Raw genomic sequence first — 18,508 nt, 5'->3', positions numbered from 1 at the left:
ATGAACTAGAACTTGAAAAATTGAGTGAAAATATAATAAAGGAGAACTTCCCAGACTTGGGGAAGGGAATAGACTTGCAGGTCCAGGAAGCAAGGAGAGTTCCCAATAGACTGGACCCAGGGAGAACCACCCCAAGACACATTATAATCAAAATGTCAAAAATTAAAGATAAAGAGAGAATCTTAAAAGCAGCAAGAGAGAAGAAAAGAATTATGTACAAAGGGGTTCCAATTAGACTATCAGCTGACTTCTCAAGGGAAACCCTACAGGCAAGAAGAGACTGGCAAGAAATATTCAAAGTAATGAAAATCCAAAACCTACAACCACGAATACTCTATCCAGCGAAATTGTCATTCAGAATAGAAGGACAGAGAAAGTGTTTCCAGGACAAAATAAAACTGAAAGAGTTCATTAGATCCAAACCACTGTTATATGAGATGTTAAAGGGACTGGTTTAAAAAAACAGAAGCTAGGGAGATGAAACAAAGGCAAACTAAATAGGCAACGAGAGTGGAAAAGGAACTGTGGGTACGGGATGCATATTGGGGGGAGGTCAACAGGGAGGGGGAATGGGGAAAGGGAGGGAGATGATACAGGAATTGGGGATCAAGGTAGGAGGGAATGGAATAGACGGAGAGAGGTTGGGAGGAACTGTATGCACAACTAATGGACATAATCTAAAAGGGGGGACAACTGGAGGGAGGGGGGCCACCGGGTGGAGGGGAGCAGAGGGAAGGGAAATTGGCACAAATGTAATATTTTAATCAATAAAACACATTAAATCTGAAAAAAAAATATGTAGTCAGAGCTTTTCACAGTTGGGTTTTAAAAAGAGCATATTTTAAAAAGTCCTTCTGAAAATTTAAAACTCTATGCCAGGGAGCTGATCCACTGTAGGTAAGATAACATTCTGTAAATAACATTTAATGCTTCTTTGCTACCCTAATCCCTCCCAGCTGAAAAAAAAAAATCACTTCATTAATTATTAATTAGGGTGTTACAATGTTCCAGTCTCTGCTAGGTGCCATCATATACTATACTGTTTAATTTTCAGTAATCAAAGAAATAAGAAAATTATCATCCCATTTATACAGGAGAGGAAACTGAGGTTCAGAATTTTCCAAGGTCATATTGACAATAACTAGTAGAACTAGAATTTAAATCAGGCAGTTTGATTCCAGAGCTCATACTGTATTACTCAAAGTGTGGTCCACAGACAAGTTGCTGGTGAGCAAGCTATCTGTTACCACTCCAGGACAAGATAAGGAGCATGCAACAGTCACTAAACATAATATTGAATTCAGCCAACAATTTTTTTTAATAGCAAAACTTTTTTGATGAAGGAAACAAAGCATAAATGCACATTTTGGCATAAGCTTCTGATATCTTCATGGAGTGATACTTTGAGAGGCATTACTCTAAATTATTATACTGCTGACATTGCACTTTATCTTTCACTTATCACCTTCCATATTATGTTAAAATTATCACTGTGTGCTTGTGTGCACATGCACACATACATATTCCCTGAAATCAGGGGCATTCACCTTAGTATCCTCCAGTTAGAATACCTAGTACAATCCTTATAACATAACAAGAGGAGGCTCAATCAATAGTTTTTAATTAATTAAAAACACTTTCATTAAACTTTAGGAAATGTATATCACACAACTAGATTGTGCAGTCATTTCCAAAAACCTGTCATTCTTTCAAAAATGGCTTAATCCCCTCCATGTGGCAGTGGACCCTGTGCTAGGTGCTGAAGAAATAAAGAACACTGTCGCAATTTAGTCTGACACATGACTAGACCATCATTACAGCCCAAAGCACTAAGTGACATGACAGAGGTGTGTGTCAAGTGCTGAAAGAGCAACCGACTCTCTGGGGCATCAGAAAAGAGATAAAGCACATCTTTAGGCCTAAAACAATTGAAGTAGTATCTGCTGCGAGAGCTAAAATCACACCTGATCATCCAGTCTTCAAAATAGCATATTTAGTATAGTTATATCTAAGTTATAATGGTTCAAAAGTTCAAATTTGGCTTAATGACTTAAAATAAGACCCTACATAATTAAAAATACTGGAGTTAGGCAGAACTGGATTAAATCCAGACAATCTACTAGTTCTGTGACTTTTAGCTATTCTGAGCCTTGGTTTCCTTGTTTCCTCGTCTGTACAATGAGAATATACAATACTAATACCTATCAAGTAAGAAAGTATAATTTTTGCCATATCCATATTTTGTACCATGTATTACCTTGTCACAACAAACCATGCAAACTATTATTTATTAAATATTTTTCTTTAACTCAAAAAACTTAAAAAAATAATTTAAAAAAGAAATAAGATCTGGAACCACTGAAACTCATGTTGCTGATGAGAAAGAAAATGGTATAACCAATTTGGAAAATAGTTGGGCAGTTTTTTTTTAAATTTAAATATACACTACACTTAAGCATTTGGTTCTGCAATCACACTCCTAGAGAAATGAAAAGTTAACTTCTCACAAAAACCTGTATGTCTTTACAGTGGCTTTGTTCATAATTGTCAAAAGTTGGGAACGACACAAATGTCCTTCAACTGGTAAATGGATAAACAAATATACATCCATTCAAAGAAATGATAATCAGCAATAAAAAGGAACAAACAACTTGATACTGGAAACAATATTGATGAATCTCAAATACATTATCCTAAGTGAAAGAAGCCAGACTCACAGGAAAAATACTGTATGAGTTCACTTATATGATATTCTGGAAAAGGCAAAAACTATAGGGACAGAAAATAATCAGTAGATCACAGGGACTGGGGGTGCATGGAGGGAATGACTACAGAGGCTGGAGGGAACTTCTTGGGATGATGGAAATATTCTGTATCTTGATTATGATTATGATGGTATTTACTTTCTACTGTGTGTATCTACCAAAACTCAGAAATTGTTCACTAAAAGGGAGAATTTTTACTGAATGTAAATTATATCTCAATAAGCCTGATTTTATATTACTACTGTAAATGGAAAACCAGTATTAGCTGTAATAAATAGAATGTTAAAAAGAAATACAGGGAGGTAAGATGGCGGAGGAGTGAGGAGAGGTTGCGGTTTTAGGCTCCGGAGACCCGTCTGCAGTTTGGTCTAATTGCAGACAGAACATCTCAGTGAGCAGCTGGACATTGGCGGGAGTTGAGCCAAGGCACTGCTGGATTAGAGAAAATCCATCTGGGAACAACCTGTTTAGTGAGGATAGCGGAGAAAAAGGGGACGAAACGGGATTCCTGACTGGGGCGGCTGCCCGAGCTGTGGCGGGAAGCACACAAAGGATTTTTGGCGACCACAGGCTACCCCAGAGAGGAGTCAGGCGGAGAGCGGGTCTCTGCCCGCCGGCAGAGACGGGACTCGACCAAGTGGCATTGGCGCTGAAGGACAGGAGACAGCGTGCTGCCGGGCAAGTGAGAACATAATTCTCCTTTATATTTTTCTCTAGTGGACGGTGGAGACGGGAGGAAAGTTTGGGGGTGGTAGGCCGTTCTGGAGGAGCCCAGGCGCAGAGGCCCGCTCATCCACTCCTCAACCCTACCATTGGGTCGCGGGGGCGCACATAGGGAAGTGCTCTCATTCACTGGCCCAGGTGCGCGGGGGCCGTGAGTCCAGGCGTCCCTCGGACACTCCCCAACGGACATAAGATCAGTGCCCCAATGGGCACAGGGAGGGCCCACTGAACACGCAGAGGACTGTGCACAGACACCCCTAGACAGCTCCCGTGGGCACAGGGCCCCAGGCCGGAAAGCAGACCACTAGCGCAGGCTCTGTTTGTGCCCGCCCAGACGGGTGAGGGAAGGTGGGCAGCTGCAGCACGGGAACAGCGGGAGGCGGCAACCCACGGACGCTCGATTCCACTGAGCACAAGTGTCCCCGGCCCTGCCCTAAGAGGCGAGAGACCAACTCCCGGAGCTCGGCTCAGCGGGACTGAGGGCACGGGGCGGCGCGCGAGCGCAAAAGCACCTCAGCCCGGGGTCAGTTGGCGCCAATCCCGGGGAAAGCTCTCGGGCCGCCCGCGCGGGCAGGGACACCTCGGCACGAACGCGGAACCGCCGCAGCCCAGCGAAGGCAGGAGCCAATCCCGGGGAAAGCGCTCGGGCCGCCCGTGCGGGCCGGATCACCTGGGCGCGAACGGGGAACCTCCGCGGCCCAGCGAAAGCAGGAGCCAATCCCGGGGAAAGCGCTCGGGCCGCCCGAGCGGGCAGGGACACCTCGGCGCGAAAGGGGAACCGCCGCGGCCCAGCGAAAGCAGGAGCCAATCCCGGGGAAAGCGCTCGGGCCGCCCGTGCGGGCTGGGTCACCTCGGCGCGAACGGGGAACCGCCGCGGCCCAGCGAAGGCAGGAGCCAATCCCGGGGAAAGCGCTCAGGCCGCCCGAGCGGGCAGGGACACCTCGGCGCGAACGGGGAACCGCCGCGGCCCAGAGAAAGCAGGAGCCAATCCCGGGGAAAGCGCTCGGGCCGCCCGTGCGGGCAGGGTCACCTCGGCGCGAACTGGGAACCGCCGCGGCCCGGCAGCAGTGGGCTCCAACCGCGGGGCAAACTCTCGGGCCGCCCGAGAGCACAGGGGCTTGCGCGCAAGGGCACCTCAACTGGCTCCAGCAAGCAGCAAGGGAGCGCGCCGTGCCGGCAACCGCGGGCGCGCACCATAGCGGCAACCGGGGGCACACACCAGTCCTGCAAAAAACAAGAACCTCTGACCTGCCACACTAGACCAGCTGCGGACCCAGAAAAAGAAGGCAACACACCAAGGCTAAAACGGAGTAAAAACATCGATTTTTTTTTTTCCAAATTTTTTCTCCCAAATTTTTTCTCCCTTGTTCTTTCTTTCTTCTTAATTATTTCTTTTCTTTGCTTCTTTTTTTTTTTTCAGATTTAATGTGTTTTATTGATTAAAATATTACATTTGTGCCAATTTCCCTTCCCTCTGCTCCCCTCCACCCGGTGGCCCCCCTCCCTCCAGTTGTCCCCCCCTTTTAGATTATGTCCATTAGTTGTGCATACAGTTCCTCCCAACCTCTCTCCGTCTATTCCATTCCCTCCTACCTTGATCCCCAATTCCTATATCATCTCCCTCCCTTTCCCCATTCCCCCTCCCTGTTGACCTCCCCTCAATATGCATCCCGTACCCACAGTTCCTTTTCCACTCTCGTTGCCTATTTAGTTTGCCTTTGTTTCATCTCCCTAGCTTCTGTTTTTTTAAACCAGTCCCTTTAACATCTCATATAACAGTGGTTTGGATCTAATGAACTCTTTCAGTTTTATTTTGTCCTGGAAACACTTTCTCTGTCCTTCTATTCTGAATGACAATTTCGCTGGATAGAGTATTCGTGGTTGTAGGTTTTGGATTTTCATTACTTTGAATATTTCTTGCCAGTCTCTTCTTGCCTGTAGGGTTTCCCTTGAGAAGTCAGCTGATAGTCTAATTGGAACCCCTTTGTACATAATTCTTTTCTTCTCTCTTGCTGCTTTTAAGATTCTCTCTTTATCTTTAATTTTTGACATTTTGATTATAATGTGTCTTGGGGTGGTTCTCCCTGGGTCCAGTCTATTGGGAACTCTCCTTGCTTCCTGGACCTGCAAGTCTATTCCCTTCCCCAAGTCTGGGAAGTTCTCCTTTATTATATTTTCACTCAATTTTTCAAGTTCTAGTTCATCTTCCTCATTCTCTGGCAAACCAATGATTCTTATGTTGGGCCTTTTATAGCTGTCCCAGAGGTTTCTGATCCTCTCATCGTTGCTTCCCATTTCCTCTCGCTGCATTGGTTGACTGCTTGTTCCTTCTCCATATTCCAGTTTGTTGAAATGAACTCTGGATTTTTTCTCACCTTCTATCTCGTATGCGGTTTTGTTCCTTTCGTTATGAAAGTTTTTCGCTTCTTTCATATCTTTTTCCTGCTCTTTTGTGAATTCTGTAAGCCATCTATTAACAATGGCCCAGAACTGAGCCTCTGACAGGTTTCTTATCTGTTCATCTGTCAGGTTCTCTATCTGCTGTCTGGTGAGTTGTGTCACCGGGATTTCTATAGTTGTCTGCCTCATTTTGACAGATGCGTTTTGTTTTCTTGGGCCGGCTGTCCGGGGCAGTGCCTGTGTACTCGTAATGACCCAGCGACCGGCGGGCGCCGTTTGGCGTCACAAATCAGCGACCGGTGCCTGCCTGTCCGCGACCTATTTCGCAGCCCTGTGGTGCTTTCTTTAGGGGCGGGGGTCCAAGATGGATTCACACAGTTATTCAGCTAGGAGACCGGGATCCGTCCTCCCGTCCCCCTGGGCCTCACTGTTCAAGGCGATGCGGCGGCCGCTCTCCCCAGCGCCGGAGTCGCGCACCGTCAGGGGCTTGCGTAGCCGGGACTCCTCGCCGGGGTCTCGCACCGCCAGGGGCTTGCGCAGCCGGGATTCCTCGCTGCCCGCCGCTCCGGGTGCGACCGCAAACAGCACTGCCCTCTTTAACTCTTACCTGCCCAAATGGCACCGCTGGTTTATAACTTCATATGTTGGACTTCCGTGTAGTTTTATTTTCTGGAATTTCTAGTTATCCTTCGTTTTGAAGTAGTTGTATTCCTCTCTAGTTGTAGAGGGAGACCTAGCGTGTCCGTCTAAGCCTCCATCTTGGCGGGAAGTCCTTCTTTCCTTCTTTCTTTATTCTTTTCCTGGGGGTTTTTTGGGGGGGTATATATATATTTTTTTTTTTAATTTTTTTTTCTCTCTTTTTTCTTTCTTTCTTTCTTCTTTATTCTTTCTTTTCTATCTTTCTTTGTTCCTTTCTTTCTTCCCTTTTGGGGTTTTTTTTAGGGGGGGTTTTGTGGTAAATTTTTTATTTTCTTCTCTTTCTCTCTTCTTTTCTTTCTTCTATTTTCTTGGGGATTTTTTGGGGGGATGTTTTTCCTTCACCTCTTCCAATAATAACAAACTTTATCTCTAACGTGTTGCATATAACCTCTCCTTCTCATCCTTTCTCTTTAATCGTGGTTTATTCGTTTGTGTGTCTAGCTTAGCCCCCCTATCACTCTAAATAATATAATATAATTACTATATAAACCCAAATACAATACAATCCCACTTTCTTACTATACTATGTATTTTTCTATCCTTTTCTTCTATTTTTATTAACATACAATGTAAATATTACTAACTGGCTTGCACACTCTCAACTATTATTAATCTATCAACCCCTCTATCAAAAATTATATTTTTCCTCCCCCAAAACAACTCTTATCTATTCTTCTTATAGTATAAAAGCTCAAATCTCTTTACATTTATATTAATACGGGCTAGTTGGCTAACGATAGCAGGATAGAGTGGGGGATACTTTCTGAGGGTGTGGGTCTCCTGCCTGGGCTGTGTGTTTATGTCTTTAACAGCATATCCACAAAAGAACTCAAGACAAAGCAGATAGAGTGACTCTCAACCAAGTAGCCAGAAGGAAGATCCTATCAAAGAACATCTGAAATATAACCGAACAGCATAAACAAACTACATAAAGGGTAACTCAAGACCATCAAGCTCAGGATATCAAAGAGACTGCACCACTGAAACTCCCAGACCTTCGATAAAGAATATTACACCACAAAGGAGGGAAGTCAAAGCAGACTACCCCCCCAAAATAAATAAATAAATAAATAAATAAATAACTACAAACAAAAAGAATCCAACATGGTAAGACGCAAAAATAACCCCTCAATGAAAAGAAAAGAGGAATCCTCAGAAAGAGAGATAGACAAAATAGACATAGCCCAAATGTCAGACATGGAATTCAAAACAATGGTGGTAAAGAAGCTCAATATACTCGACATCCTTAAAATCAACTATGACAACCTTCAAGGAAGTTACCAGCAGCTCCAAGAAAATTACAGGGAACTGGCAGAGAACTACACCAGCATAAAAAAAGACATAGAAATTGTTAACAGGAACCAGGAAGAACTTAAGAATACAATCTCTGAACTGAAAAACACAGTAGAATCAGTCAAAAGCAGACTTAACGAAGCAGAGGATCGGATTAGTGAGTTAGAAGATAATGTAGAGAAAAACTCCCAGACAATACAGCAAAATGAAAAACGATTGAAAAAATATGAACAAGATGTAAGGGAATTACAGGATAGCATTAGGAAAAATAATTTAAGGATCATCGGAATACGAGAGGGAGAAGAAAAGGAACATGGAATTGAAAATCTGATAGGAGAAATAGTGACAGAAAACTTTCCGAACCTGATGAGAGGAAAAGCTATGCAAGTCCAAGAAGCACTGAGAGTTCCAATCAAGAGGAACCCCCCAAAACCCACTCCAAGGCACATCATAGTTAAAATGGCAACATTCCAAGACAAAGAGAGAATCCTAAAAGCAGCAAGAGAAAAGCAGCAAATAACATACAAGGGAGCTCTGATAAGGCTATCAACTGATTTCTCAACAGAAACATTACAAGCCAGAAGGGAATGGTCAAAAATATTTCAAGCAATGAAAAACAAAGGCCTACAACCAAGAATACTCTACCCAGCAAGGCTCTCATTCAAAATAGAAGGTGAAATAAGGAGTTTCTCAGACAAAGGAAGACTGAAAGAATACATCTCCACCAAATCAGCATTGCAAGAGATGCTAAAGGGACTGTTCTAAGAAAAAAAGAAGAAAAAAACAAGAGAGGAGAGGAACAGGTACAAAGGGAAATGAATAAATACACGTCAATAATAACCTTAAATGTAAATGGATTAAATGCTCCAATTAAAAGACATAGGGTAACGGAATGGATAAGAAAACAGGATCCACATATTTGCTGTCTACAAGAAACACACCTCAAAACAAAAGATTTACACAGACTGAAAGTAAAGGGATATAAAAAAATATTCCAAGCAAACGGACCGGAAAAAAAAGCCGGGGTAGCAGTTCTCATATCAGACAAAATGGATTTCAAAGCAAGGACAATAAAAAGAGACAAAGAAGGACACTTCATAATACTTAAAGGAACAATCCATCAAGAAGATATGACTTTGATAAACATATATGCACCCAACATAGGAGCACCCAAATACATAAAGCAAATACTAGAAGACCCCAAAAAGGATATCAACAACAACACACTCATAGTAGGGGACTTCAACACTCCATTATCAACAATAGACAGATCATCAAAGCAAAGAAACACCAAGGATATACAGGCATTGAACAACACACTAAACCACATGGATCTAACTGATATATATAACTTTTCACCCCAAAGAAGCAAAATATACATTCTTTCAAGTGCACATGGGACATTTTCAAAGATAGACCACATGCTAGGTCACAAAACAAGCCTCAACAAATTCAAGAAAATTGAAATCATATCAAGCATCTTTTCAGATCACAATGCCCTGAAACTAGAAATCAACCTCAGAGAAAAAAATCAAAGACACCCAAACTCATGGAGATTGAATAACATGCTATTAAATAATGAATGGGTTAACAATGACATCAAAGAAGAAATCAAGAAATTTCTAGAAAATAATGATAATGAGCACACAACAACCCAAAACCTGTGGGACACAGCAAAAGCAGTCCTCAGAGGGAAGTTTATAGCAATACAGGCATATCTGAAAAGGCTAGAAGAATCTCAAATAAAAAACCTAACCACAATGCTACAAGAACTAGAACAACAACAACAAACAAAGCCTAGGGCAAGAAGAAGGAATGAAATCATCAAGATCAGAGCAGAACTAAATGACATAGAGACTAAACAAACAATCCAAAAGATCAACAAAACTAGGAGCTGGTTCTTCGAAAAAATCAACAAAATCGACAAGCCTCTAGCCAGTCTAATCAAGAAAAAAAGAGAGAAGACACAAATAAACAAAATCAGAAATGAAAGAGGAGAAATCACGACTGATACCTCAGAAATACAAATGATAGTTAGAAATTACTTCAGACAACTGTATGACAAGAAATTTGACAATCTAGAAGAAATGGACAAATTTCTAGAAACATACAACCTCCCAAAACTAAATCAAGAAGAAGTGGAAAGTCTCAACAAACCAATAACAAAAAAGGAAATTGAAACAGTAATCCAAAATCTCCCGGCACACAAAAGCCCTGGACCGGATGGCTTCACAGGCGAATTCTACAAAACATTCAGGGAAGAACTAACTCCTATCCTCCTCAAACTGTTCCAAAAAATCCAAGAAGAAGGGAAAATCCCAAACTCTTTCTATGAAGCCAGTATTATCCTAATCCCCAAACCAGGTCAAGACACAACAAAGAAAGAAAACTACAGGCCAATATCACTGATGAACATCGATGCTAAAATCCTCAATAAAATATTGGCAAACAGGATCCAGCAACACATCAAAAAGATCATACATCATGATCAAGTGGGCTTCATTCCAGGGATGCAAGGATGGTTTAATATTCGCAAATCAATAAATATAATACATCACCTAAACAGAATGAAAGACAAAAATCACATGATCATATCAATAGATGCAGAAAAAGCATTTGATAAAGTTCAACACCCATTTATGATGAAAACACTCAGCAAAATGGGAATAAAGGGAGCATATCTTAACATAATTAAGGCTATATATGAGAAGCCTGAGGCCAACATCATACTCAATGGACAAAAACTGAAAGCATTCCCCCTGAACTCAGGAACTAGACAAGGTTGTCCACTCTCTCCACTCCTTTTCAACATAGTGTTGGAAGTCCTAGCCACAGCAATCAGACAAGAAAAAGAAATAAAAGGCATCCAAATTGGGAAAGAGGAAGTGAAACTCTCATTATATGCAGATGACATGATAGTATACCTAGAAAATCCTATAAACTCCACTAAAAGACTACTCAATATAATAAGTGAATTTGGCAAAATCACAGGGTACAAAATAAATATACAGAAATCTAAGGCATTTCTGTACACCAACAATAAAATAGCAGAGACAGAGACAAAAAAGAAAATACCATTTACTATAGCAACAAGAAAAATAAAGTACCTAGGAGTAAACTTAACCAAAGAGATAAAAGACCTGTACTCTGAAAATTACATAACATTGAAGAAAGAAATTAAGGAAGAAACAAATAAATGGAAGCAAATACCATGTTCTTGGATGGGAAGAATCAACATCATCAAAATGGCCATACTACCCAAAGCAATTTACAAATTCAATGCAATCCCTATTAAAATACCAATGACATATTTCACAGACCTAGAACAAATACTCCATAAATTCATACGGAACCAAAAAAGACCCCGAATAGCAAAAGCAATCTTGAGACAGAAGAACACAGCAGGAGGAATCACAACACCAGATATCAAACAATACTACAAAGCCACTGTAATCAAAACAGTCTGGTACTGGCATAAGAACAGACATATAGATCAGTGGAACAGAATAGAGAGTCCAGAAATAAACCCAGGCCTCTATGGCCAACTAATCTTTGATAAAGGAGGAAGGAACATAAAATGGAGTGAGAAGAGCCTCTTTAACAAATGGTGCTGGGAGAACTGGATAGGGACCTGCAAAAAAATGAAACTAGACCACCAACTTACACCACACACGAGAATAAACTCAAGATGGATCAAAGACTTAAATGTAAGCCGTGACACCATAAAAGTCCTAGAGGAAAACATAGGCAAGAAAATATCAGATATCTCACGTAACAATCTGTTCACGGATACATCTCCTAAAGCAAGAGAAATAAAGGAAAAAATAAATAAATGGGATTACATCAAACTGAAGAGTTTCTGCTCAGCAAAAGAAAACATCAGCAAGATGAAAAGGAAACCAACCATATGGGAAAACATATTTGCCAATGACATCACAGACAGGGGACTGATTTCCAAAATATATAAAGAGCTTATACGACTCAACATCAAGAAAACAAACAACCCAATTAAAAAATGGGCAAGGGACCTGAACAAACACTTCTCCGAAGAGGACATACAGAAGGTCCATAGACACATGAAAAAATGCTCAACATCATTAGCCATCAGGGAGATGCAAATAAAAACCACAATGAGATACCATTTTACACCAGTCAGAATGGCCATCATCAACAAATCAACAAGCAACAAGTGCTGGCGAGGATGTGGAGAAACGGGAACCCTACTGCACTGTTGGTGGGAATGCAGACTGGTGCAGCCACTATGGAGAACAGTATGGAATTACCTCAAAAGATTAAAAATGGAACTGCCTTTTGAACCAATGACTCCACTACTAGGATTATACCCGAAGAATCTTGAAACCCCAATTCAAAAGAACTTATGCACCCCTATGTTCATTGCAGCACTGTTTACAATAGCTAAGTGCTGGAAACAACCTAAGTGCCCATCTGTAGATGAGTGGATCAAAAAACTGTGGTACATTTACACAATGGAATACTATGTAGCAGAAAGAAAGAAGGAACTCCTGCCATTTGCAACAACATGGATGGAACTAGAGAGAATTATGCTTAGTGAAATAAGCCAGGCAAAGAAAGAAAAATACCATATGATATCACCTAATACAGGAAACTAAAGAACAACACAAACAAAGGAACTAAATAGAACAAAGAGCAGAATAGCAGTCAATAGGGGGGAGGGGGGAGGGAGAGAAGGGGGATAAGTAAGGGAAGGGTTTAATTAAAGAGCCTGTATGAAAGACTCATGGACATGGACAACGGGGAGGGATATGATTGTGGGAGAGGGGGTGGGTTGGGTGGGGGAGAGAAATTGGGGGAAAAGGGGACAACTGTAATTGAAAAACCAAAATTAAAAAATTAAAAAAAAAAAAAAAAAAAAGAAATACAATTAAAACAAAATAATGTTATAAAATTCTAGGTAGATTTTAGTGCTAACCAAAGACTCTGGGCCAGAGGTCCTCTCTGTTATAAAGATTAGGAAGTGATAAAGTGGTATTAAGGACATGCCAGAACTGCACTAAGAATTTCTCCTTGACATATTAGGTTGAATGAGAATTAAAAAGGGATGAAATTTCTCATCATGTGATTTAATGTTATTTAAGACAAACCACAGGGCATCCCACACTTTCTGAAACACTGAGATAAGATATGTAAAGCGCCTGGTCTGCAGCAGGGAGTCAATAAATGCTAGTTCTCCTCCTCTACAGTTTTCCAGAAAATCCAGAGAGCAAATGAAAAGCAGAGCATGCAAAGAATACCTAGGTAAATGGGGACATATATCATGTTAATGGATCAAAGAAATTAAAATAGATAAAATGTCAATTCTCCTCAAATTGATCTACGGATTCAACACAATCCCAACAAAATTCTGTCAGGCTCCTTTCTGTATAAATCAAAAAACTAATTCTAAAATTTTTAGGTAAAGCCAAAGCACCTAAAATAGCCAAAATAATTTTGAAAAAAAACAAAATTGTTATTTCAGTAATCAGGCTACAGTAATCAATCAAGATAGTGTAATATTGGTATAACAAAGATATATAAACCAATGTAATGGAATAGAGTACAGAAATAGATGTGCACATACATGGTTAATTGACTTCCGGAAAGTGCTAAAACAATTCAGTGGGGAAAGAAAATCTTTTTAACAAGTGGTGCTCTAGCAATTGGTTATGTATACTGTAAAAAAAGAACTTCGAGTCTGACTAGTGTGGCTCAGTTGGTTGGGCATCACCCTGCAAAGCAAAAGGTTACCAGTTCAATTCCTGGTCAGGGCACATGCCTAGTTTGCAGATTTGGTCCCCAGCCTGGGTGCCAACAAGAGGCAACCAATTGCTGTTTCTCTCTCACATCGATGTTTCTCTCACTCTCTTTCTCCCTCCTTTCCCTTCTCTCTAAGATCAATAAGCATGGCCTCGAGTGAGGATAAAAAAATAACTCAAAATGGATCATAGACCTAAAAGTAAGACTTAAAATTATAGAACTTCTAGAAGAAAAAAAGAAAACACCTTTGTTATCTTGGGTCAGGCAAAGATTTCTCAGATGTGACACCAAAAGCATGAATAATTAAATAAAATAAATTGATAAACTGATAAACTGAACTTCTGCTCTCCAAAAAAATCAGATAAGATGACAAGAGCTCTGGCTGGTGTGGCTCAGTAGGTTGGAGCGTCGTTCCATAAACCAAAAGGTCATGGGTTGATTCCAGTCAGGGCACATGCCTGGGTTGCGTGTTTGGTCCTGGTCAGGGCATGTGCGACAGGCAACCAATTGATGTTTCCCTCTCACATTGATGTTTCTCTCCCTCTCTTTCTCACTCTCTCGTCCTCTCTCACTTCCCCTCTCCCTTCCCCTCTCTCTCTAAAATCATTAAGCATATCCTTGGGTGTGGATAAAAGAAAATGTTTTAAAGATGTCAAGATAAGTCGTTGACAGGGAGAAAGTATTTGCAAAATACTAACTGAAGAAGAACTGGTATCCAAAAATAGATTGTAAAAATTTGCATAATTCAGTAATTTAAAAAAACCAATTTTTATTTTATTTTATTTTTTGGTTATTCAATTACAGTTTTCCCATTTTTCCCCTTTTGCTCCCCCTCCCAGCCCATCCCTTCTCCTACAATTATATCCCTCCCCGTTGTCCATGTCCATGAGTCATTCATACACGTTCCTTGATTAGACCCTTCCCTTACTTATCCCCCTTCTCTCCCTCCCCCCTCCCCCCTACTGACTACTATTCTAGTCTTTGCCTATTTAGTTCGTTTGTTTGTATTGCTCTTTAGTTTCCTGTATTGGGTGATATCATATGGTATTTTGCTTTCTTTGCCTGGCTTATTTCACTAAGCATAATTCTCTCTAGTTCCATCCATGTTGTGGCAAATGGCAGGAGTTCCTTCTTTCTTTCTGCTGCATAGCATTCCATTGTGTAGATGTACCACAGGTTTTTGATCCACTCATCTACAGATGGGCACTTAGGCTGTTTCCAGCACTTAGCTATTGTAAACAGGGCTGCTATGAACATAGGGGTGCATAAGTTTTTTTGAATTAGGGTTTTAGGATTTTTCGGATATAATCCTAGCAGTGGAATCACTGGTTCAAATGGCAGTTCCATTTTTAGTTTTTTGAGGTAATTCCATACTGTTTTCCATAGTGGCTGCACCAGTCTGCATTCCCACCAACAGTGCAGTTCCTGTTTCTCCACATCCTCGCCAGCATTTGTTGTTTGTTGATTTGTTGATGATGGCCATTCTGACAGGTGTAAGGTGGTATCTCATTGTGGTAAAAAAACCAATTTTTAAAATAGACAAGACATTTGGACATGTAATCAAAGAAGATATACAGAAGGTAAATAAGCACATGAAAAGATGCTCAACATCATTTATTTATTAGGAAAGTGAAAATTAAAACCACTATGAGATACCAATATGTATGCATTAGAATACCTTTTTAAAAAAATTGACAATACTAAGTACTGACCAGGATAAGGAGCTACTGGAACTCTCACATGTTGCTGGTGGGAATACAAAATGGTGCAGCCAATTTGGGAAACAGTTTGGTGATTTCTTACAAAGTTAAACATATACTCACTGTACAATTGCGGAATTGCAGTTTTAGGTAGTTACCCAGGAGAAAAGAATATATATGACCCACAAAATCTATATGAGAGTGCTTATGGCAGTTTTGTTCATAATTAGCAATAAACTGGAAACAATGCAAATGTACATCAACTGATGAATGGATAGGCCAATTAAAATCCACCATTTAATGGAATACTGCTCAGTAATAAAATACTTACAAAAACATGAATGAATCTTAAACATATTATGCCAAGTGAAAGAGGCCAGACGAATAGCTACATATTGTATGAGTCTACTTACGCAATATTCTGGAGAACTTAAAAACACCAGGGACAGATAATCAATTGCTGGTTGCCGGGGACTTGCAGGGAAAAGGGGAAGAGACTGACTACACCTGAGCACTGGGAAACTTTTGGGGTTAATAGAACTGTTCTATATTTTGACTGTGGCAAACTATATACTTAAAAAGGGTGAATTTTACCACATGTAAATTATATCTCAAAACCTCATTTAACAACAACAAAGCAGAGCATGCTACCCACACCAGGAATATTTCATGCAAAGGCATCCTCTTACCTTTCCTCCACTTTAATGGAGAGATGATTGCAAAGGTTGTGAACATACTGGGCATAACTCTCTGCCAGGGCCATGTCGTATGCAGTCAGGTGAATGTTCAGAACCCCATACTCATAATCTGTCCCCAAATTAATAGGTCTCACTTCCACTTTTCCCCTCTTCTTCTTGGGCTGAACAGAAAACAAAGAGAGAAAGATAAACTGTTATACAAGAAATTCTAAACATACCATCTGATATTTAAAAAAATATCCATCTGTCATATAAATTTGTTTACCAATTTTCTCTCAGGATACCATATCATTCTCCTGGAAAGGAATGGGCAGCTTCCCTTGCCAGTCTGGGCTGTGACATCAGCCAATGAAAGGAAACGGAATGTTGCTGGCATTACTTTAAGATGAATACAAGTGACTGTCTTCTATAATTAAATTGTCTTGAGACTCACCTCCCATATTTAGCCCTTAGTTTCCCAATTTTTAAATTGATGGGCTTGTGGTAGGTAACAATTATTAAACTAGAATCCATAGAGGAATCTCAAGGAGTCTGTCAATCCCAAAATTCATATGCAAAATTTTACACGTGCACATTTTTTTGTAAAGTATTGCTTCACTGCATATCAACTTGTGCAAGCTGCTGTTAAAAAGTTAAAATGAGGCCTGGGACTAATCAAACCTAAATGCCCATCAAGAGGGGGACTTGTTAAATAAATCATGGAACATCCATATAGTAATACATTCTGCAGCTGTAAGAAGGAATAAGGAACTTCTTTATGTACTGATATGGAAAGGCCTTTAAAATAAATTAGATGATAAAAGCAAACTGTAGAATAATGTGTTCACAATATTGTCATACATATAAAAAGGGTAGGTACGTGTGTGTATAATTACATACATATTTATTTGCTTGTGTATCAAAAAAATAATCTCTAGAAGGATGCACAAAAATACTTATGTCATTGGCTGCCGGTGAAGGAAGATGGCTGGGGCATAGAGGTGGAAAGGAGACTTTAACTATTTCCCTTCTATATTTTTAGAATTTTTATAGTGAGAATCTTTTATCAATTCAAAATTAGAATCTTAAAATCTATGTGTGTTTTTTTTTAAGGGGCTTCTTTTTAAAAAAATTTATTGATTCATTGATTGATTGAGGAAAGGAAGGGAGGAAGAAAAAGAGGGAGAGAAACTTTGATTGGTTGCCTCTTGCATGCCACCAACTGGGGACCTGGCCCACAACCCCAGGCATATGCCCTGACTGGGAATCCAAACTGCAACCTCTTGGTTCGCAGGCTGAAGCTCAATCCACTGAGCCACACCAGCCAAGACTTAAAATTAATGTTTAAAAAAAATTTTGCAAAAATCTTGTTGCAGTAAAATATTCACACTGAAAAATGCATAAGAACACAGCTCAATGAATACCTATATAATCAGTATTCTGAACAAGAAATAGACCAGTACCAACATGCAAAAAAATTCTCCTGTCCCCCAAATTGGTAACCTCTATTCTGACTCCTAAAACCATAAGTTTATTGAGCCTGAGGACCATCCCATATGTTCACTAGCCATTTGGAAGCTCTCTTTTGTAATCTGCCTATTCAAATATTTTGCCCTTTTTTTAGATTGGGTCATGTGCCTTTCTCATCAATTTGAAGAGATTTTTTCTATCTTTTTCTTCTTCTTTTTCTAATCCTTACCCGAGGACATTTTTTCATTGTTTTTAGAAAGAGAGGAAGGGAGAGAAACATTGATTGGTTGCCTCTCATACATGCCCAGACTACGGACAGCATGCGCCTGTACCGGGGATCGAATTGGAAACCCAAGTATGTGCCCTGACCAGGGATTGGACCTGCAACCTTTTGGTTACCAGAGAACATTTCAACCAACTGAGCCACACTGGCCAGGGCCAATATTCTTAATATGATCCTTTGTTAATGATGCGTGGGCGACCCTTCATCTTGGAGTGGTGCAACCTCTTCGGCATTATGCGCACCTTGCTTACCACGAGGGCATGGTCCGTGTCGCAGTCTGCACTGTGGTAGCTGCGGGTGAGGAGGGTGCTGCCAATATCCGTTCTTCTGGTGATGACGAGGTCAAGCTGGTGCCAGTGGTGGGAGCGGGGGTGCCTCCATGACACCTGGTGGATCTCTTTGCACTTGAAGAACGTGTTTGTCACGCACAGGCCGTGGTGACACGAAAGCTCAAGCAGTCGCTGACCATTCTCATTGATCTTTCCTCTCCCAAAGTTTCCGAGGCAGGTGGGCCAGGCCATGTGGTCGGCTCCTACTCTTGCGTTTTAGTCTCCAAGGAGATAAAGAGCGTTACTTCTGGGGATCTTGGATAATGCTTCGTCCAGTGCATGGTAGAACTGTTCTTTCTCTTCAGTGGTGGCGCAGAGGGTTGGGGCATACGCGCTAAGAATGCTGACTGGACCGAAAGTTGTTGACAATCGGAGGGTAAGTAATCTCTCTGTG

The 18,508-nt window shown here is 40.8% G+C and overlaps 1 protein-coding gene across 1 annotated transcript in view; it reads right to left on the bottom strand.

The window, feature by feature from the left end:
* MRPL48 (mitochondrial ribosomal protein L48) overlaps positions 1-18,508 on the bottom strand; it is a 55,605-nt gene that overhangs the window by 9,289 nt on the left and 27,808 nt on the right. Inside the window, exon 5 of the mRNA XM_090265315.1 lies at positions 16,045-16,214. Coding sequence (XP_090121441.1) covers positions 16,045-16,214 — 170 coding nt within the window. The remainder of the gene's footprint in view (positions 1-16,044; positions 16,215-18,508) is intronic.

This window comes from Furipterus horrens, unplaced genomic scaffold (genome assembly GCF_987537825.1).
Source record: "Furipterus horrens unplaced genomic scaffold, mFurHor1.1.pri manual_scaffold_2, whole genome shotgun sequence".
Taxonomy (NCBI): domain Eukaryota; kingdom Metazoa; phylum Chordata; class Mammalia; order Chiroptera; family Furipteridae; genus Furipterus; species Furipterus horrens.
Note: the sequence above shows the minus strand (reverse complement) of the source record. Positions and strands in the feature narration are given on the sequence as shown.